Genomic DNA, 25359 nt, shown 5'->3' on the forward strand with positions numbered 1-25359 from the left:
CCAGGCCATGAGAGATCAGCTGGGATCCACCTTGGGGAAGAGCTAGAGCAAAGTGCCAGGCCCCTCTGGTGAGTGGAAACCCAGAGCTGTCCCTCCCACTCCCAGCCAGTGAAAGGAAGGGCAGGCTATGTGTGTCTGCTAATGCCATGTAATGGGACGCACCCAGAGACAGTGTCAGAGGAGCAGTGAGAGCCCTATAACCATGACACATGGCAAAACAAAGTCGTTCCCCCTCCTAGCCTCATTCTCAGCAACTGTTGACCCATTTTAGAGAAACTTTCCCCAAAACTTTGGATGGAGGCAGACGCCCGGCCTGGAAATTTCAGCCCCAGCGGTTACAGTTCGGCAAAGTTACAGGCAACTGAAACCAAGGTCTTAAAATAGAAAGTGTTGGGCAGCCTTGGCTAGTGGCATCTCTACCATCCTCACCTATAAAGAGATAGAGATAAAGCATATAGAGGTCGAGATAGAGCTTATAGGGTAACTGGAGACAGGGATTGTAGAGAGGGGACATGGTTGGATAGCTGGACAGAGCATAGTCCATAGGTAGCTCTAACTAGTTAGGTAGGTGTTTATATCACACCCATCCTCAAGCTGCCTTGTTAGGCCATTCCAGCTCTCAGTGGTGGCTGATTTCTTCTTAGCTATGTGGAGGGCAGGATTTGAATTCAAGGTGATCTTGACACATGGAACAATTGGTCTGAAATGAACGACATGAAATTCCATAAAGACGCGGGCCAAGTGCCGCACTTAGGAAGGAAAAATCAAAGGCAGGGCTACAGACTGGGGTATAACTGGCTAGGTGATCATACGGCTGGAAAGGATCAGGAGCTACAGTGGATGACAAATTGAATATGGTTCAAGAATGTGATTCAGTTGCCAAAAAAAACCGGGATTGTGCTTCTGTCAGTTTTTCCTAACTTTCTCGTGCTAACATCTCCCACCACCTAAGCATTTTTGTCTGGGGCTAGTGTGGATCAGCTCCTCAAAACCACCAGCCTCCACCCTCACAAGCACTGCCTGCCTGGGCCCCACAGGTAGCCCTTGACCCCCAGTGTTCTCTGAGTGTCCCCCTGGAGCATCCAGCCCCGATCCACTGGACACGCACAGAACTACCAGGTGTGCTGTCCCACAGAGACTGTCATAAATATCAAGGGAAGGGTAAACACCTTTAAAATCCCTCCTGGCCAGAGGAAAGACCCTTTCACCTGTAAAGGGTTAAGAAGCTAGGATAACCTTGCTGGCAACTGATCACAATGACCAATGAGGAGACAAGATACTTTCAAAGCTGGAGCGGGGGAGAAACAAAGGCTCTCTCTGTCTGTGTGATGGTTTTTCCGGGGACAGAACAGGAATGGAATCTTAGAACATAGTAAGTAATCTAGCTAGAGATGCGTTAGATTCTGATTTCTTTAAATGGCTGAGAAAATAAGCTGTGCTGAATGGATTGGATATTCCTGTTTTTGTGTCTTATTGTAACTTAAGGTTTTGCCTAGAGGGATTCTCTATGTTTTGAATCTGATTACACTGTAAGGTATTTACCATCCTGATTTTACAGAGGTGATTCTTTTACTTTTTGTTCAATTAAAATTCTTCTTTTAAGAACCTGATTGCTTTTTTCATTGTTTTTAAGATGCAAGGGTTTGGGTCTGTGTTCACCTATGTAAATGGTGAGGATTTTTATCAAGCCTTCCCCAGGAAAGGGGGTGTAGGGTTTGGGGAGGATTTTGCGGGGAAAGACATTTCCAAGTGGGCTCTTTCCCTGTTATATATTTGTTACACGCTTGGTGGTGGCACCAAAAAAAGTCCAAGAGCAAAAGGTAAAATAGTTTGTACCATGGGGAAATTTTAACCTAAGCTGGTAAAAATAAGCTTAGGGTGTTTTCATGCAGGTCCCCACATCTGTACCCTAGAGTTCAGAGTGGGGAAGGAACCTTGACATGGTGGCAGAGCGGTGGGATTAACTTGAAATCATTTTGAGATCAATTTGAGATTTTTTGAACCAGAAGCACAGATTTTGAAAGGAAATATTTTTTTCCTTTGGGCTGCTTGAAACCAGGTTTTAAACTGAAAGCAGTTAGAGTTGTTGGGTTTTTTTTGTTGTCTCTGCTTGGGGGCCAGAGCAGAGACAAAAGGGAATTGTCTTTTTTGAGCTGGAGTTTTCTCTACCTAAAAGCAGGGCAGTTAACCTCCTGCAGGGAAATTCATTAGTCTTCACAGACCTGAAGAAGTTTTTTTTTTTTTTTACCTAAGAGCAACTAGAGGAGTTTTCTATTTGCCTGGAGACAAAGGTGTTAGGATTTTTCTGTAGGCTGACAATCACTATCAGAGAATATAGGTATCATATTACAGCACAGCAAAATTTTACAAGCCAAGGTTTTTTTGTTTGTTTCTTTTATTTCTCTCTCTTGGGTGTAAAGTTAGTTAAAACCAGAGAGGCAAAGATGGCAGAAACCAAGACACAACACAAATTGGAATGAATCAGACTGGAGGCAGTGAAAGAGGCAGAAAAAGCCCTAGAAGCTGCCCACAGGAGAGCTATGGAGGTAAAGGACAAAGAAATGGAGGCAAAGGACAAAGATATGGAGGCAGCGAAAGAGGCAGAAAAAAACCCAAGAGGCTGCCCACAGGAGAGCTGTGGAGGCAAGGGACAAAGAACTGGAAGAGAAGGAAAAAGAGAGGAAGCATGTGGAGGAGGAGAAGGAAAAAGAGAGGAAGCATGCACTGGAGATGGAGAAGGCAAAGGCTCAGCAGAATATACCAACAAACCCTAGCAATCCTTCTCCAGGTACCACTTCCCATCCCAGAAAGTTCCCCACTTACAAGGCAAGCGATGATACCGAGGCCTTCTTAGAAAACTTCGAAAGGGCCTGCCTTGGGTACAGCATCTCTACCGACCAATACATGGTAGAGCTGAGACCGCAGCTCAGTGGACCCTTCGCTGAGGTGGCGGATGAAATGCCTAAGGAACACATGAACAAGTATGAACTGTTTAAAACCAAGGCAAGAGTCAGAATGGGGCTAACACCCAAGCATTCCCGTCGATGGTTCAGAGCTCTAAGGTGGAAACCAGAGGTGTCATTTATCCGACATGCCTACCACATTGTGAAACATTGGGATGCCTGGATATCAGGAGCAAGTGTTAAATCTCCAGAAGATTTGCCCTTCCTAATGCAAATGGCTCAGTTCTTAGAGGGTGTTCCTGAGGAAATAGAAAGATACATTCTAGATGGGAAGCCCAGAACTGTAATTGAGGCAGGGGAGATTGGAGCTGTCAAGGTTCCTTCCCCACTCTGAACTCTAGGGTACAGATGTGGGGACCTGCATTAAAGCCTCCTCAGCTTACTTTTACCAGCTTAGGTTAAAACTTCCCCAAGGGACAAATTAATTTTACCCTTTGCCCTTGCATTTCCACTGCCACCACCAAACTTTATCTGAGTTTACTGGGAAATGTAGTTTGGACATGTCTTTCCCCCCAAAATCCTCCCAACCCTTGCACCCCACTTCCTGGGGAAGATTTGGTAAAAATCCTCACCAATTTGCATAGGTGACCACAGACCCAAACCCTTGGATCTTAGAACAATGAAAAAGCATTCAGTTTCCTTACAAGAAGACTTTTAATAGAAGTAAAAAAAGAATCACCTCTGTAAAATCAGGATGGTAGATACCTTACAGGGTAATTAGATTCAAAACATAGAGAATTCCTCTAGGCAAAACCTTAAGTTACAAAAAAGACACACAGACAGGGTTAGTCATTCTATTCAGCACAGCTCTTTTCTCAGCCATTTAAAGAAATCACAATCTAACACATACCTAGCTAGATTACTTACTAAAAGTTCTAAGATACAATTCCTGTTCTGCCCCGGCAAAAGCAGCATACAGCCAGACACAGACCCTTTGTTTTTCTCCCTCCTCCCAGCTTTTGAAAGTATCTTGTCTCCTCATTGGCCATTTTGGTCAGGTGCCAGCGAGGTTACCTTTAGCTTCTTAACCCTTTACAGGTAAGAGGATTTTTCCTCTGGCCAGGAGGGATTTTAAAGGGCTTTAAACTTCCATTTATATTTATGACACGCCCCCCAAATCTCAGCTAGGGTGAAACACTGGCAGGGATTTCTTTCTGGAGCTCTAGGAAAAAAACAGAGTTAATAAGACACATGCACCTCTAAATATACTAACAAGTACATAAAGACTAACAATATTTTCCACATCTCAAGGACGATTTTAACCAGTTGATTCTGGGAAACTTTCATGGGAGAGTGCATCAGCCACTTTGTTAGAAGCTCCTGAGATGTGTTGGATGTTGAAATCAAAATCTTGGAGAGCTAAACTCCACCGAATAAGTTTTTTGTTATTTCCCGTGGTGGTGTGAAGCCACTGTAACGTGGCATCGTAGGTTGGCAGGTGGAAACGCCGTCCCCAAACATATGGGCGTAGCTTTTCCAGGGCATAGACAATGACGCAACATTCTTTTTAACTGACTGACCAGTTGCTTTCCCTCTCAGACAGTTTTTTGCTGAGAAACACTACAGGGTGGAATTTTTGATCAGGTCTTTTCTGCATTTAAACTGCTCCCACACCTCGCTCGGACGCATCTGTGGTTACTAGGAACGGTTTGTCAAAGTCTGGGGCCCTTAGAACAGGGTCAGACATGAGTGTTGCTTTAAGGTGGTTAAAGTCCTTCTGACACTCTTCGGTCCACTGAACGGCATTTGGCTGTTTCTTTTTGGTTAGGTCTGTCAGTGGGGCGGCGATTTGGCTGTATTGCGGTACGAATCGTCTGTAATAACCGGCCAAGCCTAAGAAGAATTGAACCTGTTTCTTTGACTTTGGGACAGGCCACTTTTGGATAGCATCCACTTTGGCCTGTAGGGGGTTGATAATTCCTTGACCCACCTGGTGTCCAAGGTAAGTCACTCTGTTTAGGCCTATTTGACACTTCTTAGCCTTAACAGTTAGTCCTGCCTCCCTTATGCGCTCAAGGACTTTTTGTAGATGTTCCAGGTGGTCTGCCCAGGAATCCGAAAATATGGCCACATCGTCAAGGTAGGCGACTGCATATTCTCCTAATCCCGCTAGGAGACCACCTACAAGTCTTTGGAAGGTGGCGGGTGCATTTTGCAGCCTGAAAGGGAGTACATTAAATTCATACAGCCCGAGATGTGTGATGAAGGCTGACCTTTCCTTGGCGGATTCATCTAGCGGTACCTGCCAGTACCCCTTGGTTAAGTCCAAGGTAGAGATGAACTGGGCCCGTCCCAGTTTCTCTAATAGTTCATCTGTGCATGGCATTGGATAGTTGTCTGGGCGAGTTGCAGCATTTAGCTTACGGTAGTCCACGCAAAAACGTATTTCCCCATCTGGTTTGGGAACTAGAACCACTGGAGATGCCCATGCACTTTCAGAGGGGCGGATTACACCCATCTGTAACATATCCTGGATCTCCCGTTCTATAGCAGTTTTAGCTTGAGGAGACACCCGGTAAGGTTGTACTTTAATTGGGTGAGCATTACCTGTGTCAATGGAGTGGTATGCCCGTTCAGTCAGTCCTGGGGTGACTGGAGTGACTGAGAACATTAGCTCGTAGCTAGTGCAGATCTCCTTGATCTGTTGTCACTGCATATGCCCAAGGGTCATGGAGAGGTTCACCTCTTCCACACTACCAGCACTTTTCCCTTCATAGTAGACACCTTCAGGCCACTTAGCGTCGTCTCCTCCCTGGGCTGTAAACTGACAAACCTTGAATTCTCTGGAATAAAAGGGCTTTAGAGAATTAATATGGTACACCTTAGGCTTTCAGTTGGAGGTGGGGAATGCTATGAGATAATTAACAGCTCCCAGGCGCTCCTGGACTGTGAATGGCCCTTCCCACGAGGCTTCCATTTTACGGGCCTGGAGCGCCTTTAAGACCATGACCTGGTCCCCAACCTTGAAACAACGCTCTCTGGCATGTTTATCATACCAGGCTTTTTGCTCTTTTTGAGCAACCTGTAATTTTTCTGAAGCAAGAGCTAAAGAGGTTTGGAGGGTGTTTTGTAGGTTGGTTACAAAGTCCAGAATGTTGGTTCCTGGAGAAGGTGTAAATCCCTCCCATTGCTGCTTCACCAACTGTAATGTCCCCTTAACCTCACGGCCATATACAAGTTCAAATGGGGAAAACCCTAAACTGGGATGTGGTACAGCTCTGTAGGCAAACAGCAACTGCTGGAACACTAGGTCCCAATCATTGGAGTGCTCATTTACGAATTTATGTATCATGGCCCCCAAAGTTCCATGCCATTTGTTTGATGGTGGTAAGGAGTGGCAACCAAGTGATTTACCCCATGAGCTTCCCAAAGGTTTTCCATAGTTCCTGTCAGGAAATTAGTCCCTGCATCTGTGAGGATGTCGGAGGGCCAACCTACCCTGGCAAAAATGTCTGCTAGTGCCCGGCACGCACTTTTAGCCCTGGTGTTGCTTTGAGCTAGTGCTTCCGGCCATCGGCTGGCAAAATCCATGAAAGTTTTTTAGAAAAGGACTCAGAATATCCACAGCTACTCACTGAAATGGAACTTCAATGATGGGGAGTGGCTGGAGAGGGGCTTTGACCTGGTCTTGGGGTTTTCCCACTCTTTGGCATACTTCACAAAACCGGACATAGGTAGAAACATCCTTGCCCATTACCTCCCAGTAGAATGACTCCCCCCAAAAGGTCTTTGGTCCTGTTCACCCCAGCATGGCCACTAGGGTGATTGTGGGCTAAGCTGAAGAGCTTGGCCCGGTATTTAGTTGGAACTACCAACTGTCTCTGAGGATGCCAGTCTTCCTGGTGTCCACCAGAAAGAGTTTCCTTGTAAAAAAGTCCTTTTTCTACAACAAACCTGGATTGATTAGAAGAGCTGAGAAGAGCTGAGAAAGCTCTCTGGAGGGTTTCATCTGCTTCCTGTTTGGTCTGGAACTCTTCCCTTGATGCTGGAGACATCAGTTCCTCATTTAATTGTGGACCTATGCTTGGTCCCTCTGGAAGCGATGTAGGGGATGGGGCTGTTTCCGTTGACTGTGAACCACTCTCCGCTGGGACACTATGTTGGGGTTCAGGCTCCGGCTGAGCCTCTTGTGTAGGGTTATGGGCTGCTGACGGTTCAGGTTTGGTGGGGCCCTGTGGTGTTGAGGTTGCAAGTACTGGATTCAGTGCTGGCAATGGGTCTGGTGCTGGTCATTCCGCTGGTTCTGGTTCTGGGACTGGTTCCGTCTGGGTCTCTGGGACTGGATCCTCTACTGCTGTTGCAGACATTGACCTGGGGTTATGTGCCTCCAGCTGAAATTTGGAGAAAGTTTCCACTAAAATAGGCCAGGAGTTGCCGACAATAAGGCTAGGAGAGGGAAAGACTTTGTTTTCCCAAGTGTCATGGTTTCGCTTTCGCTGCTGCTCTGACACCATCTCTGGGTGCACCCTGGCACCTGCCATTCATAGCACAGACAGACACACAGCCTGCCCTTCCTTTCACTGCCTGGGAGGGACAGCTCTGGGTTTCCACTCACCAGAGGGGCCTGGGACTTCGCTCTAGCAAATTGCACAGGTGGATCTCAGCTAATCCCTCGTGGCCTGGTCATGCATCTCCCTGGGAACCTATTCCCAGTATCCTGGCTGTCACACCCAGCATCACATCCCTGGGAACCTGCCTATTCAAAGGTCTTTCTGAGACCTTTTGTCATGGAAGATTCCAAAGCTCTTCATGGAGCGAGGGGAGCTGCTGATGCCAGCAGCTCAGGCATGGACATGGTGGGCAACCATCAGGAGAAGGAGGAAGAAGGATTCCCCCATGGGGTTCCCCACCTGGTAGCCTCCCTTGGACATATGGGGTACAGGGCTAGCTGCACCCCAGTGCATCCCTGCAGGCTTTGTCCCCATTACCTCTGGGGTGGAGTCGTGCCCTTGGCCTGCTCTCAGACCGAGCCCCCCATGGATATACAGTTGTGTCCTAGTGGAACCAATGGGATTAGCATGTGCTGTCTTGCCCTTCAGGAGTCTGTAACCAGCAGTATCCAGTGACCAAACCACTGAAGCATTGTTTATTTAGCTGCAGAAATGTAGCATAAGAGAAAATGTTGTTAAAACAACAGCCTATTGCATGTCTGTCTACCTAGAGTCCTACCATCCCCTGATGTTAGCCCAGGAACATCTGGCTTCTCCAGCAGCCTCCTGTGCATGAGTCTAGTTGCCTCCCATTGCTTCCCCACCCGCCCCAAGAGTGGGGCCCCGTTTAAACCCTTCTGGGGTCCTTTGTTCTTCTGAATTCACAGGCATTGGCCATTCCCAATTAAAACAATTTTGTAGGTTGGAGGGAGAACAGAATGAGAACCAAAGCTAATAATTCTGGATTTGATAACCAAAGCTAATAACTCTCCCTTTAACATTGGAGATGGCGGAAGCTTTTGGGCCCAAACTCCCCTTCTTACCCCCCCCACCCCCAGTGAAAAAGTAGATCGAGAGACAACAAAACAGGTTGATTTTTTTTGTCTGTTTTGCCAACTTGTTCAACAAACAAACAAATAACAGCCAAAATTCCAAAAATCCCATGTTGACATTTTCAAAATGGAACATTACAATTTTTCCAGTTCCAAATGATGTTCAGTTTTGAAATTTACTTCCATTTTTTTAAAATTAAAAATTAAAGAAAAAAAATAAAAACAAAAAACCCCTGCTTGAAACTGAAAAAAAAAAACCCTTTAATTTCAGCTCAAACAAAATGTTTCATTTGATCCTAAATGGAATTTTTTCGACTTCTCAATCTGCCATTTTTTTTTTCAATTTTTCAGAACAGCCAGATGTCACAGAGTGTGGGGGAGTCAGGGCCCTGCACCCCCAACTTCCTGTGATTCACTGTGACTCTCAGCCAGCCAGGAAAACAAATGGTTTATTAGACGACAGGAACACAGTCTAAAACAGAGCTTGTAGGTCCAGAAAACAGGACCCCACAGTCAGGTCCATCTTAGGCGGTGGGGTGGGAAACCCAGACCCAGGTTCTGGGCCTTCTTCTATCTCTCCAGACAGCTCCAAACTGAAACACTTTTGTAGTGATAATCAAGATGACCCATTTAGACAGTTGACAAGAAAGTGGGAGGATATTTAACATAGGGAAATAGATTCAATATGTGTAATGACCCAGCCACTCCCAGTCTCTATTCAAACCCAAGTTAATGGTATTTAGTTTGCATATTAATTCAAGCTCAGCAGTTTCTCATTGGAGTCTGTTTTTGAAGCTTTTCTGTTGCAAAATTGCCACCCTTAAGTCTGTTACTGAGTGGCCAGAGAGGTTGAAGTGCTCTCCTACCGGTTTTTGATTGTTATGATTCCTGATATCAGATTTGTGTCCATTTATTCTTTTGCATAGGGACTGTCTGGTTTGGCCAATGTACATGGCAGAGGGGCATTGCTGGCACATGATGGCATAGATCACATTGGTAGATGTGCTGGTGAACGAGCCCCTGATGGTGTGGGTAATGTGATTAGGTCCTATGATGGTGTCACTTGAATAAATATGTGGACAGAGTTGGCTTTGTTGCAAGGATAGGTTCCTGGGTTAGTGGTTCTGTTGTGTGGTGTGTGGTTGCTGGAGAGTATTTGCTTCAGGTTGGGGAGCTGTCTGTAAGTGAGGACTGGTCTGTCTCCCAAGATCTGTGAGAGCGAGGGATCATTTTTCAGGATAGGTTGTAGATCTCTGATGATGCGTTGGAGAGGTTTTAGTTGGGGGTTGAAGGTGATGGCTAGTGGCGTTCTGTTATTTTCTTTGTTGGGCCTGTCCTTTAGTAGGTGACTTCTGGGGACTCTTCTGGCTCTGTCAATCTGTTTTTTTACTTCAGCAGGTGGGTATTGTAGTTCTAAGAACGCTTGATAGAGCTCTTGTAGGTGTTTGTCTCTGTATGAGGGGTTGGAGCGAATGCGGTTGTATCGCAGAGCTTGGCTGTAGATGATGGATCGTGTGGTGTGTCCTGGATGGAAGCTGGAGGCATGTAGGTAGGCATAGCAGTCAGTAGGTTTCCGGTATAGGGTGGTGTTTATGTGACCATCCCTTAATAGCACAGTAGTGTCCAGGAAGTGGATCTTTTGTGTGGACTGGTCCAGGCTGAGGTTGATGGTGGGATGGAAATTGTTGAAATCATGGTGGAATTCCTCAAGGGCTTGTTTTCCACGGGTCCAGATGATGAAGATGTCATCAATGTAGCGCAAGTAGAGTAGGGGCGTTAGGGGACGAGAGCTGAGGAAGCGTTGTTCTAAGTCAGCCATAAAAATGTTGGCATCCTGTGGGGCCATGCGGGTACCCATAGCAGTGCCGCTGATTTGAAGGTATACATTGTCCCCAAATGTGAAATAGTTATGGGTGAGGACAAAGTCACAAAGTTCAGCCACCAGGTTTGCCGTGACATTATCTGGGATACTGGTTTTTTTTCAATTTAATTTAATTTAATTTTTATTTGCATGAGGAGTTGAAACGAACTTTAGGGGGTTACTAAACAGGGACTGTTCAAGTCGAACAAACTACAGTTAGCAGGTGATTGGGGGAGGCCCAGCAATCCTGGGGAAGGCAGAGATGGAGGGGGGCAGAGGCTGATGTCTTTTTACAGCATGTGCACACACTATACCTGTGCATGAATTTGCCTCTCCTCCCGACAGGCTCACCAACCACTGAGCTATTCGCTAAACCTCTTCAGAACATTGTAAATGTAAAGCTGAAGGTAAATGAAACCACGACTTTCCTCAGCCAGCACAGGAGGAATTTGCTTTTTTGTTTTAGAAAAAGATTAATAAAAATATTGAAAAAATTCTTCTCCTTTTATATATTTTAACCTAGTAGAATTCAGAAGTTTCATACAAAACTATGGTACCTGGAAAGAACATTCAAGTTCACAACCAGCTGCAAAGAGGATACACACAATGCCTACAAGCAGCTAGTAAAATGCCTACAAGTAGACTAGTAAAACTCCCATGCAACATTAAAAGGTTAATGCTCCCTACTCCCTCATACCAGAGAACAAAAATCCCCATAGTTCGCCCAGCTCAACTAAGCTCTGAAGTGATAGCTGACAGGTGTGTCTTAAGCCATTCTTTTCCTTCCCACTGTAATCCAGACCGTGGGAGGATAACTACTGGGACTAACTTCTGAGGGCAGATGTGAATTTTCTGTGCCTTGATGGCTTCCCATCCTGGCTGGAGGCCTCCCTGGAAGGTGTTTTAGTGAAAATCACAGAGCAGGGGCTCACGGTCCAACTGTTGTGTCGATGGTGATGCCCTGTCGATGTGGGCAGCTGCAGCTCTCGCCGTTTCCTGCTGCCCGATGTTGCTACCCACCTCCCTGCACATGTACATCCTGGCTGTAGTGTCCACCCCACTCCCACCCCCAGCCCCACCCTAACAGCTGCTGCTTAGCTCTGCAGCCTCAGTCACGAAAACTTGACTTCGCTGCAAACAACAATATCAGCCCCTGCCCCAACTTCTGGCCCAGATTGGTTAAGTGATACAGATAGCGCTTTCTGTAGGTCTCCAGGAAGATGTCGGCCTCTCGAGTCAGCTCCTCCTCTAGCGCAGTCAGCAGGGTCTCCTCCGGCTCCTTCATCTCCTCCCGGCACCGCCCCAGCAGTGACCTGCGCTTCTCCACGAACTGCTCCGCCATTGCACTCGGCGTCACCGTCAGACAGCTGAACATGTGCTGGGACTGGGCATCCTACATTATGTGGGAGTGGAGGGGGGGCCCAAGGCGGTTAGAAGGAGGGGTGTGTGACCCCATCTCACTGGAGGACCCTCTACTTTCCCCCTCCCCTGCACAGCAACTTCCCACCTCCCCTGTGACTGAGATTGGGTCCCGGGTTGTGCCGGGCACTGGCCAAAACCCCCTGACTGAAATCAGAGCCCCCATTCTACACTGGAGTCTCCCATCTCTGCAGCCATCCTGGGAGCCAGACGTATGAACTCCTGTCTCCTGCCCCACAGCCAATAGCCCGTGGGACTGGCCTGGATTTTTCTCTGGGGTTCCCTTAGCTGCGGCCCAGCCCCCCACCCCACAGACTCACCTTCACTCCCAGAAAGAGAGCGTGGTCTTGGCGAATGCTGTCCATGAGACTCTGGTTGTTGGCATGACACTGATAGCACCCTCCGTAGGTCTCCAGGAAGGTCTGGTCCTCCTGAGTGAGCTCCGCTTCCAGTGCCGTCAGCAGGGTCTCCTCCGGCTCCTTCATCTCCTTCCAACACCGCTCCAGCAGCGACCTGCGCTTCTCCACCAACTGCTCCGCCATTGTGCTCGGATCCACCTTCAGACAGTCGACCATGCGCCGGGACAGGCCGTCCTACATTGAGTGGGAGAGGAGGAGGAGAGGAAGGGTGGCCCAAAGTTGTTAGAAGGGGCTGGTGTGTGACCCTGTCTCACCCATGGACCCTCCGGCTACAGAACAGCAACTTCCCTCCAGCCGCCTGACCGAGATCAGGGCCACAAGTGTACGTGGGTTGGAGTCTCCCATCTCCGCAGCCACCCTGGGAGCCGGAGATATGAACTCCCATCTCCTCCCTAAAGCCCAGATCCTGAACAGGATTTTTCCCGGAGGTTCCCCTGGCTGAAGCACTGATCCCCCCCGCATCGCCCCCAAAGCACCTTCTCCCTCAGAAAGTCAGCGTGGTCTCGGCGGGCGCTGTCCATGGCTCTCTGGTTGTTGGCATGACACTGATAGCACCCTCCGTAGGTCTCCAGGAAGGTCTGGTCCTCCTGAGTGAGCTCCGCTTCCAGCGCCGTCAGCAGGGTCTCCTCCGGCTCCTTCATCTCCTTCCAACACCGCTCCAGCAGCGACCTGCGCTGCTGCACGAACTGCTCCGCCATTGTGCTCGGATCCACCTTCAGACAGTCGACCATGCACTGGGACAGGCCGTCCTACATTGAGTGGGAGAGGAGGAGGAGAGAAAGGGTGGCCCAAAGTTGTTAGAAGGGGCTGGTGTGTGACCCTGTCTCACCCATGGACCCTCCGGCTACAGAACAGCAACTTCCCTCCAGCCTCCTGACCGAGATCAGGGCCACAAGTGTACGTGGGTTGGAGTCTCCCATCTCCGCAGCCACCCTGGGAGCCGAAGATATGAACTCCCATCTCCTCCCTAAAGCCCAGATCCTGAACAGGATTTTTCCCGGAGGTTCCCCTGGCTGAAGCACTGATCCCCCCCGCATCGCCCCCAAAGCACCTTCTCCCTCAGAAAGTCAGCGTGGTCTCGGCGGGCGCTGTCCATGGCTCTCTGGTTGTTGGCATGACACTGATAGCACCCTCCGTAGGTCTCCAGGAAGGTCTGGTCCTCCTGAGTGAGCTCCGCTTCCAGCGCCGTCAGCAGGGTCTCCTCCGGCTCCTTCATCTCCTTCCAACACCGCTCCAGCAGCGACCTGCGCTGCTCCTCGAACTGCTCTGCCATTGCGCTCGGATCCATCGTCAGACAGTCGACCATGCGCCGGGACAGGCCGTCCTGCGTGGAGCGGGAGAGGAGGGGGAGAGGAGGGGCCCAGGCTGTTAGAAGGGGCGGGTGTGTGACCCTGTCTCACCCATGGACCCCCCAGCTACAGCACAGAAACTTCCCCTCACTCCTGTGACTGAGATCAGGGCTTCCACTGTACATGGGTTGGATTCACCAATCTCCACAAGCACCCTGGGAGCTGGAGATATGAGCTCCCGTCTCCTCCCCAAAGCCCAAAGCCCACGGGGTTGGCCGGGATGTTTCCCTCTGGGGTTCCTCTGGCTGGGGGCGCAGACCCTTCCGCCCCCTGAACTCACCTTCTCCCTCAGAAACACAGCGTGGTCTGTGCGGGCGCTGTCCACGACTCTCTGGTTGTGGAAGGTGATGGCCATCTGTGCCGGGGGGACAAGACCGGGGTGAGCCGCAGTTCATGGGGCCCCGACTCCATTTAGTGGCTGAAGCTTCCACCGCAGCAGCCTCACGTAACAGAGAGATGCCACTAGGTGGCATGGCGGCCGCTTTCGGCGTCTGGTGCCCCTGGTCTCCAATTTGTTCCCTAACGGCAGCCCAGCCTCGGCTCCCTTCCCCGCCCCGACCTGCATTTTGCCCTTGCAGCACTTTCCTCTAGCCAAAGACTTTGCAAACCCCTGTCCCAGCCGGGCTCGGCCTGAGGCTGACGCCCGAGAGCACATCAGTGACGCCGGTTCTCACGGGTCTGGTGGTGTGTGGGGGCTTTTATTGATCATCAGGGGGCAGGTGGTTTGGGTGTGAATCTCAGCTCTTTTTTGCTGGGGGGAGGGGTATTATTCTGGGCTGGGTAAACTCTTGTTGTGGAGGAGCAATTGTTGGTCTGAGACCTGATCAACCCCCCATATTAAACCAGCTTTGGGCGAAACTCAGAGATCTCACCACTAAACGTGAAAAAAAAGAGAATTTTCTGCTGCTGACAAAGTATTCCCTCCCCAGGAATGCCCCTAACGAGAGTTATAACCACCCAGGTTGTAAAGTAGAAACAGCCAGGTGCTGTGAAATTAGGGAGGATAGAGAAGGAGACTCAACAAACATAAAATAAGCTAAAAGAAAAGGAGTACTTGTGGCACCTTAGAGACTAACAAATTTATTTGAGCATAAGCTTTCATGAGCGACTGCTCACGTCATCGGATGCATTCAGTGGAAAATACAGTGGGGAGATTTTATATACACAGAGAACATGAAACAATGGGTGTTACCAGACAGACTGTAATGAGAGTGATCAGGTAAGGTGAGCTATTACCAGCAGGAGAGCGGCGGGGGGCGGGGGGAACCTTTTGTAGTGATAATCAAGGTGGGCCATTTCCAGCAGTTGACAAGAACAGTTGGGGGGAAATAAACAAGGGAAAATAGTTTTATTTTGTGTAATGACACATCCACTCCCAGTCTTTATTCAAGCCTAAGTTAATTGTATCCAGTTTGCAAATTAATTCCAATTCACCAGTCTCTCGTTGGAGTCCGTTTCTGAAGTTTTTTGGTTGAAGAATTGCAACTTTTAGGTTTGTAATTGAGTGACCAAAGAGATTGAAGTGTTCTCCGACTGGTTTTTGAATGTTATAATTCTTGACGTCTGATTTGTGTCCATTTATTCTTTTACGTAGAGACTATCCAGTTTGGCCAACGTACATGGCAGAGGGGCATTGCTGGCACATGATGCCATATATCATATTGGTAGATGTGCGGGTGAACGAGCCTCTGATAGTGTGGCTAATGTGATTAGGCACTATGATGGTGTCCCCTGAATAGATATGTGGACACAGTTGGCAATGGCTTTGTTGCAAGGATAGGTTCCTGGGTTAGTGTTTTTGTTGCGTTGTGTGTGGTTGCTGGTGAGTATTTGCTTCAGGTTGGGGGGCTGCCTGTAAGCAAGGTCTGGCCTGTCTCCCAAGATCTGTGAGAGTGATGGGTCGTCCTTCAGGATAGGTTGTAGATCCTTGATGACGCGTTGGAGATGTTTTAGTTGGGGGCTGAAGTAATGGCTAGTAGCGTTCTGTTATTTTCTTTGTTGGGCCTGTCCTTTAGTAGGTGACTTCTGGGTACTCTTCTGGCTCTGTCAATGTGTTTCTTCACTTCAGCAGGTGGGTACTGTAGTTGTAAGAACGCTTGATAGAGATCTTGTAGGTGTTTGTCTCTGTCTGAGGGGTTGGAGCAAATGCGGTTGTATCGCAGAGCTTGGCTGTAGACAATGGATTGTGTGGTGTGGTCTGGGTGAAAGCTGGAGGCATGTAGGTAAGTATAGCAGTCAGTAGGTTTCCGGTATAGGGTGGTGTTTATATGACCATCATAGAATCTTAGAATATCCAGGTTGGAAGGGACCTCAGGAGGTCATCTAGTCCAATCCCCTGCTCAAAGCAGGACCAATCTCCAATTTTTGCCCCGATCCTTAAATGGCCCCCTCAAGGATTGAACTCACAACCCTGGGTTTAGCAGACCAATGCTCAAACCACTGAGCTATCCCTCCCCCGACCTTATTAGCACCGTAGTGTCCAGGAAGTGGATCTCTTGTGTGCACTGGTCCAGGCTGAGGTTGATGGTGGGATGGAAATTGTTGAAATCATGGTGGAATTCCTCAAAGGCTTCTTTTCCATGGGTCCAGATGATGAAGATGTCATCAATGTAGCACAAGTAGAGTAGGGGCATTAGGGGACGAGAGCTGAGGAAGCGTTGTTCTAAATCAGCCATAAAAATGTTGGCATCCTGTGGGGCCATGCGGGTACCCATAGCAGTGCCGCTGATCTGAAGGTATACATTGTCCCCAAATGTGAAATAGTTATGGGTGAGGACAAAGTCACAAAGTTCAGCCACCAGGTTAGCCGTGACATTATCGGGGATAGTGTTCTTGACGGCTTGTCGTCCATCTTTGTGTGGAATGTTGGGGTAGAGGGCTTCTACATCCATAGTGGCCAGGATGGTGTTTTCAGGAAGATCACCGATGGATTGTAGTTTCCTCAGGAAGTCAGTGGTGTCTCGAAGATAGCTGGGAGAGCTGGTAGCGTAGGGCCTGAGGAGGGAGTCTACATAGCCAGACAATCTGCTGTCAGTTTGCCAATGCCTGAGATGATAGGGCGCCCAGGATTTCCAGGTTTATGGATCTTGGGTAGCAGATTAAATACCCCAGGTCGGGGTTCCAGGGGTGTGTCTGTGTGGATTTGATCTTGTGCTTTTTCAGGGAGTTTCTTGAGCAGATGGTGTAGTTTCTTTTGGTAACTCTCAGTGGGATCAGAGGGTAATGGCTTGTAGAAAGTGGTGTTGGAGAGCTGCTGAGCAGCCTCTTGTTCATATTCCGACCTATTCATGATGACAACAGCACCTCCTTTGTCAGCCTTTTTGATTATGATGTCAGAGTTGTTTCTGAGGCTGTGGATGGCATTGTGTTCTGCACGGCTGTGGTTATGGGGCGAGTGATGCTGCTTTTCCACAATTTCAGCCCGTGCACGTCGGCGGAAGCACTCTATGTAGAAGTCCAGTCTGTTGTTTCAACCTTCAGGAGGAGTCCACCTAGAATCCTTCTTTTTGTAGTGTTGGTAGGAAGGTCTCTGTGGGTTAGTATGTTGTTCAGAGGTGTGTTGGAAATATCCCTTGAGACGGAGGCTTCGAAAATAGGATTCTAGGTCACCACAGAACTGTATCATGTTCATGGGGGTGGAGGGACAGAAGGAGAGGCCCCGAGATAGGACAGATTCTTCTGCTGGGCTGAGAGTATAGTTGGATAGGTTAACAATATTGCTGGGTGGGTTAAGGGGACCACTGTTGTGGCCCCTTGTGGCATGTAGTAGTTTAGATAGTTTAGTGTCCTTTTTCTTTTGTAGAGAAGCAAAGTATGTGTTGTAAATGGCTTGTCTCGTTTTTGTAAAATAAGCTGTGAGCCATGTTTTTATGCTGACCCTCTGCACAGAGAAGGTCACACCTAAGTTACCATTTGGGCATGAAAGAGAAAATGTAAAGAACCTGGGCAGGAAGAAGGACACATAGGTGCCAGGGTGTAATTGGTTAAAAATTCTGTTATTTAGGGGTGTGGGATATTGTGACAGGTTTAGTAAATTTGAAAGAGGGAGCTAATTTTACCGATAGATGTAAATGAAAAAACAATGCTCTTTGGGAATCAACTCCGGAGAGCAGTACAACATCAAGCTGCAAAACATCCTACCCCCTGCAAGACCGTGACATGTATGGGCACCGGGAACCCCCCATGAGAGGATCCTGACTCACCATTGATGAAATTTCTCCATATATTGGGAGTGGTGAGCATATAAGATTTGCTTGGTATATGTATTCTGTGTGTGTTGTTAATAAATGAATGTAAAGAGCACAACTGTGTAAGACTTTCGCTGGGAAAAGGTACCGCAGACCCGTACAGCCCGGAGCCCCGAGGGGAAAGGGTGGGTACTTAAATTGACCCGGTTTCTTCCTGAGCCCCGTGGGTACCAATAGGTTTGCCAGAGGCTGGGAATGGGCAACAGGGGATGGATCACTTGATGATTCCCTGTTCTGTTCATTCCCTCTCGGGCACCTGGCATTGGCCACTGTCGGCAGACGGGACACTGGGCTAGATGGACCTTTGGTCTGACCCAGTGTGGCCGTTCTTATGTTCTTATGTGTCTTACACCCTGAGACCTCAGTAGAGAAAGGGCGAGGGTGCCCTAAATTGACTGGGTCACGCCTTGAACCCTAGCTAGGGTATAGGCGGGGGGGCCCTAAATCGACCGGGGAACACAATGACTCCGGAACAGTCTCTGCTGTGGCACTATTGTGGAGTGGCTATTGCGGAGTAGTCATTCCAGAATGGCTAGGCTGGTCTATCCCCCCTCCCAAGGACATAAACTGCACCCCTCTCACCACAAATTCTCCTCTAGAAGAGGGCCTGGGTAGCACCTGTCCCAGGCGATCTGAGGCTGAAACCCAAGAGCACTTTGCAGTCCGTGCTTATGGGTAAGTCTCCACTGCGATGTAAGGCCAGAGTTAGTAGGAATTGAGTTAGCAGCCCCTGGGGTTGTTAACCTAAGGTTGGAGCATCTACACGCATTTGTAAGCCCAGGTTAGGACTGCAGTCCTGGCACACTCCACCCCAGGAAAAGGAGCAATCAGTGTGGAACCTCAGGCCTGCCTAGAAAGGCTGCAGGGAAGCAGCCAATCAGGGTGTGGCAGGCTCAGTTAAAAGGAGCTGCAGGGGTGAGCCGGGTTGTCGCTGGCTGGGACCAGAAGGGTAAAGAAAGACTAAAAGACTGTGAGACTCCACAGGGAAAGAGACTGGGGAAGGAACCCTGCTCACGCAGGGATAGGTCTGGGAAACTCTGCAGGTGAAGAGGCCTGAGAGAAGACCCTGAGAACTCAGGACAGAGATGGAGAAACTCTCCAGGCAAGGAGGCCTAGGGGAGACCCTGCTCATACAGGGAACAGAGAGAGAACCCAAGAAGGTGATGGGACAGAGTGGGAAGCACCCCAGGAAACGCAGCAGTAGCAACTAGTAATGAAAGCAGCAGGTGGCTGCTACTTGCAGGGTTCCTGAGTTGCGACCTGGAGTAGTGAGCAAGCCTATGGCCCCAGCCGGCCACTGGCGCAGTGGCCAAAGCCCTGAAAAGGGGGCAAGTTTAGTTTTAGAGCCTGAGAAAGGGGCTAGATGCTAGAGTGTAAACAGGCCCAGAGATGAGGCTCAAGCCCCCACAGAGGGCCAGCCGTTTGTTGGACTGTGTTACCCTGAAAGGGGCTCCTTCGTGTATCTCAGACTATGTGTGACTTAGCCGGAGGGCTGAGCCACCCCTGACTAAGGCAACTGCCAACAGGGAGCACCGGGAACAGAAAATGGGAAGAATGCAGGATCGCCCCAGCTGGCAGGAGGCACTCATGAGAGGTGACTATTCCTTCATCACACCAACCCATAGAGGAGAATGGGGCATGTGAGGAGCATGAACAACAGTTCCCAGGAGCCACCTTGGCAGCGTTGCCAAATGGAAACATTTGGGGGGTTTGTGGGCACCTCAATGGTTTCTGCATGAAAAACCAAACCAAAATCGTCACTTTTGGGCCAGCTCTGATAAACTGCTGTTATTCACATGCCGACACACACAGGGCTGGTGTGTCTCCATGCCTGGGGACAGGCGTGTTGATGTTACGGGCCTCATGAACTGGAGATATATCCGTAGACTGGGCAACCCCCCCAGTATTAGTGACATTGCACCCCATATGTTTATGGAAATATGCTTATGAGTGAATATGATGTAACTGGAATATGCTTCATGCAAAAAGGTCTCTTGTAAGGTATCATTACAAAGCTTATAATCTACTGAGTGTGGTCATCCTATTTGTATGAACGTATCATTCTTGTAGCTGAAGTTAGAATTATGAAGTTTTACTCTGAAGTCCTATTGTAACTATGCAAAGGGCAGGCCATTAATGGTGGTTTGGAATCTTGATGGCTTCCATTAACTAGGACAATTGGTTGTAAATGGCTCTGTTTACTTGAAAGCCTTCCTGTGTTCCTATAAGTCAGGCCGGGAAGAATGGAGGCTTGAAGTCTCACAGGACACGTGAACATGTCACATGATACTGGAATCCATCTTAAACCTGGTGCTTTTCCAATTAGAAGGAACGGTGGGAACCCAGAGAGACAAAGGATTCCCACCTTGTGCCAAAGATATAAAAGGGGGTGGAATAGAACAAAGGGGGCTGCCAGTCATGAGAAATCCCTAGTTACCACCTGAGCTGGAACTAACGAGAACTGTACCAGGGAAAAGGATTGGGCCCAGACTAGGAAGGAATCTAGTCTGTGAAAGAAGCTTATTGGAACATCTCTGAGGGTGAGATTTACCTTTATTCAGTTTCTTCATGTATTAGGTTTAGACTTGTGTGTTTTGTTTTATTTTGCTTGGTAACTTACTTTGTTCTGTCTGTTATTACTTAAAACCACTTAAATCCTACTTTTTTTACTTAATAAAATCACTTTTCTTTATTAATGAACCCAGAGTAAGTGATTAATACCTGGGGGAGCAAACAGCTGTGCATACCTCTCTATCAGTGTTATAGAGGGCAGAAAATTCATGAGTTTACCCTGTATAAGCTTTATACAGAATAAAACAGATTTATTTGGGGTTTGGATCCCTTTGGGAGCTGGGTGTCTGGGTGCTGGAGATAGGTGACTTGCTGAGCAGTTTTTGGTTAAAGTCTGCAGCTTTGGGGGCATGGACCCAGACCTGGGTCTGTGTTGCAGCAGGCTAGTGTGTCTAGCTCAAGAAGGCAGGGTTCTGGAGGCCCAGGCTGGCAGTGGAAAATGGGCTCAGAGGTAATTCCAGCACGTCAGGTGACAGTCCCAAGGGGGTCTCTGAGACCGAACCAGTCACACCCTCCAGCATCAGCCACCAGCATCAGCATCAGCCACCTTCTAGTCTAGTCAAATTCTTCTACCTTGGAGTCCGAGAACCCGAGACCCTTTCCCAGTCACCTCCAGTAGGATGGCCCCAGTTCCAAGCACCTCACCAGCCCTGGCATGGACGACAGAGGGGAGACACCCTGCGATCAGGTCAGAGGCAGAGACAATACCTGACAGGGAGAGGAGAAGCCGAAGCGATGTTTCTTCATCACATCAGATAAATTCTGAAAAGGAACCAAAAGAAATCACCATGTCACAGACTCCACAAGGCTTAGAAAGGTTGGGAACATGGAGATGGCTCCCCTGGAGCTGAGATGCAGCCACCTCTGGGGTGGGGCAGCTGGGGAATTGGGGGTATTGGGGTCATTACTGACTGCAAGGGGAGAGCATCCCCTTCCTGCTCCCTCCAGCACAGCTGGCCAGTCCTCACCTTTATCTTGGCAGCGAGCTGTGTCCCGGTGAGCATCTCCCGATGCCGGTCTGTCTGGACATGTTGACTGGCCGAGCTCACCAGGGTGGTGACGTAGTCCCTCAGGCTCTCCCGGAAATTCTCACCCATGTCTGCAAAGGGGAGAGAGATGGACAATGGTGGTGGAATATAGGGCCTGTCTGATGCCCCTACTTTCTACCTTCCACATGTAGGCATGATCAGCGCCCCAATCACATTGCTCTGCACATGGCAGGGGGCTTAGAGCCAATGACCAGGGTCCATTACCTCTGAGAGTTCCCTCGCTCCCCATCGTGATCCGCTCGCCAGGAAAGGGCATCAGATAACAGCAGCTGCTGCTTCTCTTCAGTGCTTCCAGGGCCTTGGGGTGTTTGCAAGGGGACCTCGCCTCCAGCTTCTGCCGAGACAGGGGGAATCGTTACATTCACACACAAAAACCTGTGTTAACATTAGCCAGACCTGCCAGGCAGTCAGAGAGGGTCTGGAGGAGCCCGGCCTCGTTTGCGGTAGGAATTGGAAGGGGTGCAGTGAACAAGGCAGGGGACGGCAGGAAGAGAAAGGAGTGAGTCCCAGGGCTCAGCCTCCTCGCACCCCCTACCCCATTCCCAGTCTATCCAGATGCCTTGTCCCACCCTGCTCCTTTCCCTCCTCCTGCTCTGGCTTTTCTCCCCTCCACACTGCAATCAAGCAGCTTCCTCCTCCCGCCACCTGGGCTCACTGAGAGCATGGGAGAGACAGGAGGTCCCCTCTCAGTTCTGGTGCCTGGCCTGGAGCAGCACTTGCAGGGAAAGTCCAGCTTTGCTCCTGCAGCCCGAGGCTGGAGCGTGCTGGGTCGCTCTGTGGGGACGGGGCCATGCTCAGTCTGGGCGGCATGTGGAGCTGGGAGGGGTGGAGTATGGTCTGTGTAGACGGACTCTGCCTATGCCTGACACACTGGCCACCCCACCCCCCATCAAATTTAGAGTCCTTACTCTGCAGCGGGGAGGGCGGGGAGGATAGAGATGTTTAAAAAAAAAAACGGAACATCAGAATTTTCTTTCAATATTGCCAAACAATTAGTTTTTTTTAGCCTCATTCTCAGAAACAGCTGGAGGGAGCATCCGCGAATTGAGCTGGCGGCAGAGAACAAGCATGGAAAATTTCAGCCCAAACAGTTAAAGTTTGGCAAAGTTATAAGCAACTTTAAAGGGGTCTTATAATGGGATTTGTCACACAACCATTACAAAGGATGGGGTTACCAGCCCCTGAGAGGGGAAAGGCCCCGTGTCCCATTCCCCAACCCCTGAGCCAGCCAGTCCCCAACACTGGGTCTGGATCACAACTAGGCCCTGGGTCCCATTCCCCATCCCCCCCAAGCCCCACACTCACCTGTCTGACTTGTCTCAGATGCTGCTCCCCACCCTGGGCTCCGAGGACCCGGGAGCTGCTCCAGTCCCGCACCAGTAGGTCCAGGTGCTGCAGGGGAGAGTTGAGGAGTGGGGGGGACACTGGGACGTGGAGAAGGACAGTGTCTGCTGGGGAAACCTCAACCCCTCAGGAGTGGGGCTGGGGTGCAAGGGGCAGGAGCATGCTGTGGAGTGGAGGAGGGGTGCAGTGTGGGGATACATGGGGCAGAGCAGGTGATGGGGGAGAAGCCGTCTCACCTGAATGGGCTCCAGTCCATAGGCCTCTCCCACCACTTCGGCCACCTGCACAAACATCTGCAGAGAGAAAAGAGGGGCGGGGTGAGTCTGGGACCTGGGAGGTGTTTAGTTTGGGGGGAAATGATCCTCCCTGTGGACAGAAAGGGGCCTGATCACCCCCCACCCCCACACCTGAGCTTCTTCCTCTGCCCAGGGCAGAGAGCGAGGCCCAGCGAGCGCAAAATAAAATGTGAGATGGACAGAGACGATTTCAGTGGGTCAGAGAGAAAGAAGCTGCACCCGGCCATGGGAGTGAGAGGGAGGCTGTGGGACATGAGGGTCTGGCACGGGCGGGGAGGACTGTCAATGCACAACCCCTCCTCTATCCGGTTTCAGGGCTTTCTCCTTCTCTCAAGGTGCTCCATGGAGGTGAGGGAGGAATGCGGGGGGGAGTCAGTGGTCGAAATTTGGGGTCCTTTTACAAAGGGGTTCCACTCCACAAACACCCCATTGCCTAGGGCTGATGGATGCTTCCAACTTCCTTTGCACAGCCCCAGGGGTCAAACCACGGCTCTGCTCACGCCTTGAACAATGTCAGCACGTAGCATTTCCCTGAGCTCTGACTAGGCCTCCATATCTCTGCGTGAACCAGTTTTTTGCCAATGACAGAACCCGGGGCAGCGAGGACAGATAAAACCCTCCCAAGCCAACCCCTCCCCTGAACAGAGAATCCCCCCAGGGCTCAGTACAGGGGCAGGACACGCCATATACCACAGGTGGCAGTGATGTTGCTAAGGGTGCGACTGACAGAGGCTCGACCCAGCGGGGCTGGGGCTGGGTAAGAGGCTGGAGAGAAAAGACAAGCAGTGCAGGGGGACAGAGCGACCGCCCCAGGACCTGGCCCCAGCAGCTTCCCACCAATGGCAGAGCTGGGCTGGAGGGGAGGGAGGGGTCCTAACTTTGGCCCAGTGGCCCACGCCGGATACCTGGGAGCAGAGAGCCAGGCTGGGCCGTGCAGTGACAGTGCTGACTCCAGAGGCCCACGTCACCGTGGGAGAGTCGGTTTCTCTCTCTGGGCCTCAGTTTCCCCACAGGAGCTATGGGGAGGGATAATAACGCTGTGGGCATAAGGGGAGAACCTGGCCCGGCCACGTTCTGCACTGCCCGGCCTCACCTCCAGGTATTCGAGATCCGGGTCCTTCACCCGACAGCCAGTGTTCAGTATCTGCAGATAATCACGAGACAGACAGAGCTACAGCAACGAGCAGGGACGGCCGCCCCAGGCCCCTTCCCAGCCACGTCACCCGCTCCCTGCAGCACAGCGCCCCCTAGCGCCTCACTGGGGCATTGGGGCCGGCCCTGACCCCCAGGGGAGAGCACCCCCCACTGAGCCTCCACCTTGCTCCCTGCAGCACAGCACCCCCCGGGGAGCCCCCCAACCTGGTAGGAGCTGAGCAGCATGGAAAAGGCAGAGAGTTTGATGCTGGTCTCCTTGTTGCTCTCAATGTCCATGGAGCCCTCGGTGTCCACCAGCAGCACGGCCACCTGGGGGGGCCAAGAGTGAGCGTCCCAGGTCAGCTCCCGGCGTTGTCCAGCCACCCACGGCCCCTCCGCCCCCAGAGCCTGTCCCCTGCTCAGGCCCCATGGCCCCTGGCATCTCCTTCTCAACTTCCCCAGAAGTCCCCCAGGGTTAGCTCTTTACTTCTGTCTCTTCTCCATTCCCCCCTGTTCTCTCTCCACCTGGTTTCCTTCTCCCAGCCCCCTCATGGCCTCCTCCCCCTTCCCTGTGCACCCCCAATGCCCCCACTTACTTTCCCCGACTTGGCCGGGACCCAGAAGGGCTGACTCCACGCCCACACCCCGTTGGTGACTCGCTCCTCGTCCGCACGCCACTCGAACCCCTCCACCAGAGCTAGCCAGTCCCCTGCACCAAAGCCCCATGACCCTTCCCAAGCCCCAACCCAGTCAGTGCCCGAGATCAGAGCCCCGGTCCCCATTCCCACCCCCCCAAACCAGTCAGTCCCCCTGCCCTGGGGCTGCATCAGAGCCAGAACTCTCTGGAGGGGAAATGCCCCTAGATTCTTGCTGGAACACATCAAGGGAGACTGTGCCAGGCTAGGGAAGACATATAAAGAAATGGAGGCTAAAGTGATCTTCAGTGGGATGCTACCTGTCCCTGGAGGAGGAGAGCAAAGCCTAGACAAGATGCCGATAATCAACAGATGGCTCAGGCACTGGGACTAACGAGGGCTTGGGGATGTTCAACCACTGGGAGACGTTCACAGACAGACGACTGGTTATGGGACGGATGCCACCTGCGTGGGGAGGGAGATAGACTTCTTGGGTGGAGGTTGGGACAGCTGAGGAAAAGGGCTTTAAACTAGGAACCCTGGGAGATGCTCACTCCACTCGAACGCCACTCGAACCCCTCCACCAGAGC

At 50.4% G+C, this 25359-nt stretch overlaps 1 protein-coding gene across 1 annotated transcript; it reads right to left on the reverse strand.

Moving 5' to 3' along the window:
• Window positions 1–11414: 11414 nt before the first annotated feature.
• On the reverse strand, window positions 11415–24916 carry LOC140912224 (RING finger protein 112). Its single transcript, XM_078853030.1, has 13 exons — window positions 24731–24916; window positions 24360–24464; window positions 24094–24144; window positions 22941–22997; window positions 22666–22752; window positions 21565–21694; window positions 21280–21410; window positions 21020–21073; window positions 13774–13848; window positions 13196–13468; window positions 12621–12893; window positions 12046–12318; window positions 11415–11699 (listed from the first exon to the last, which is right to left on the reverse strand). Exons 1-13 carry the CDS (start codon window positions 24914–24916, stop codon window positions 11415–11417), a joined length of 1980 nt encoding a protein of 659 aa, XP_078709156.1.
• Between the last annotated feature and the right edge of the window lie 443 nt (window positions 24917–25359).

The sequence above is a fragment of the Lepidochelys kempii genome, chromosome 6 (assembly GCF_965140285.1).
Source record: "Lepidochelys kempii isolate rLepKem1 chromosome 6, rLepKem1.hap1, whole genome shotgun sequence".
NCBI classification, from domain to species: domain Eukaryota; kingdom Metazoa; phylum Chordata; order Testudines; family Cheloniidae; genus Lepidochelys; species Lepidochelys kempii.

Coding starts and splice junctions, on each gene's coding strand:
- LOC140912224 (XM_078853030.1), bottom strand. CDS start 24,916: ATGGGGACCGGGGCTCTGATCTCGGGCACTGACTGGGTTGGGGCTTGG. Junction 24,465..24,730: donor TCCCGGCCAAGTCGGGGAAA/GTAAGTGGGGGC, acceptor TGGCCCCCCCAG/GTGGCCGTGCTGCTGGTGGA. Junction 11,700..12,045: donor CTCTCTTTCTGGGAGTGAAG/GTGAGTCTGTGG, acceptor CACATAATGTAG/GATGCCCAGTCCCAGCACAT.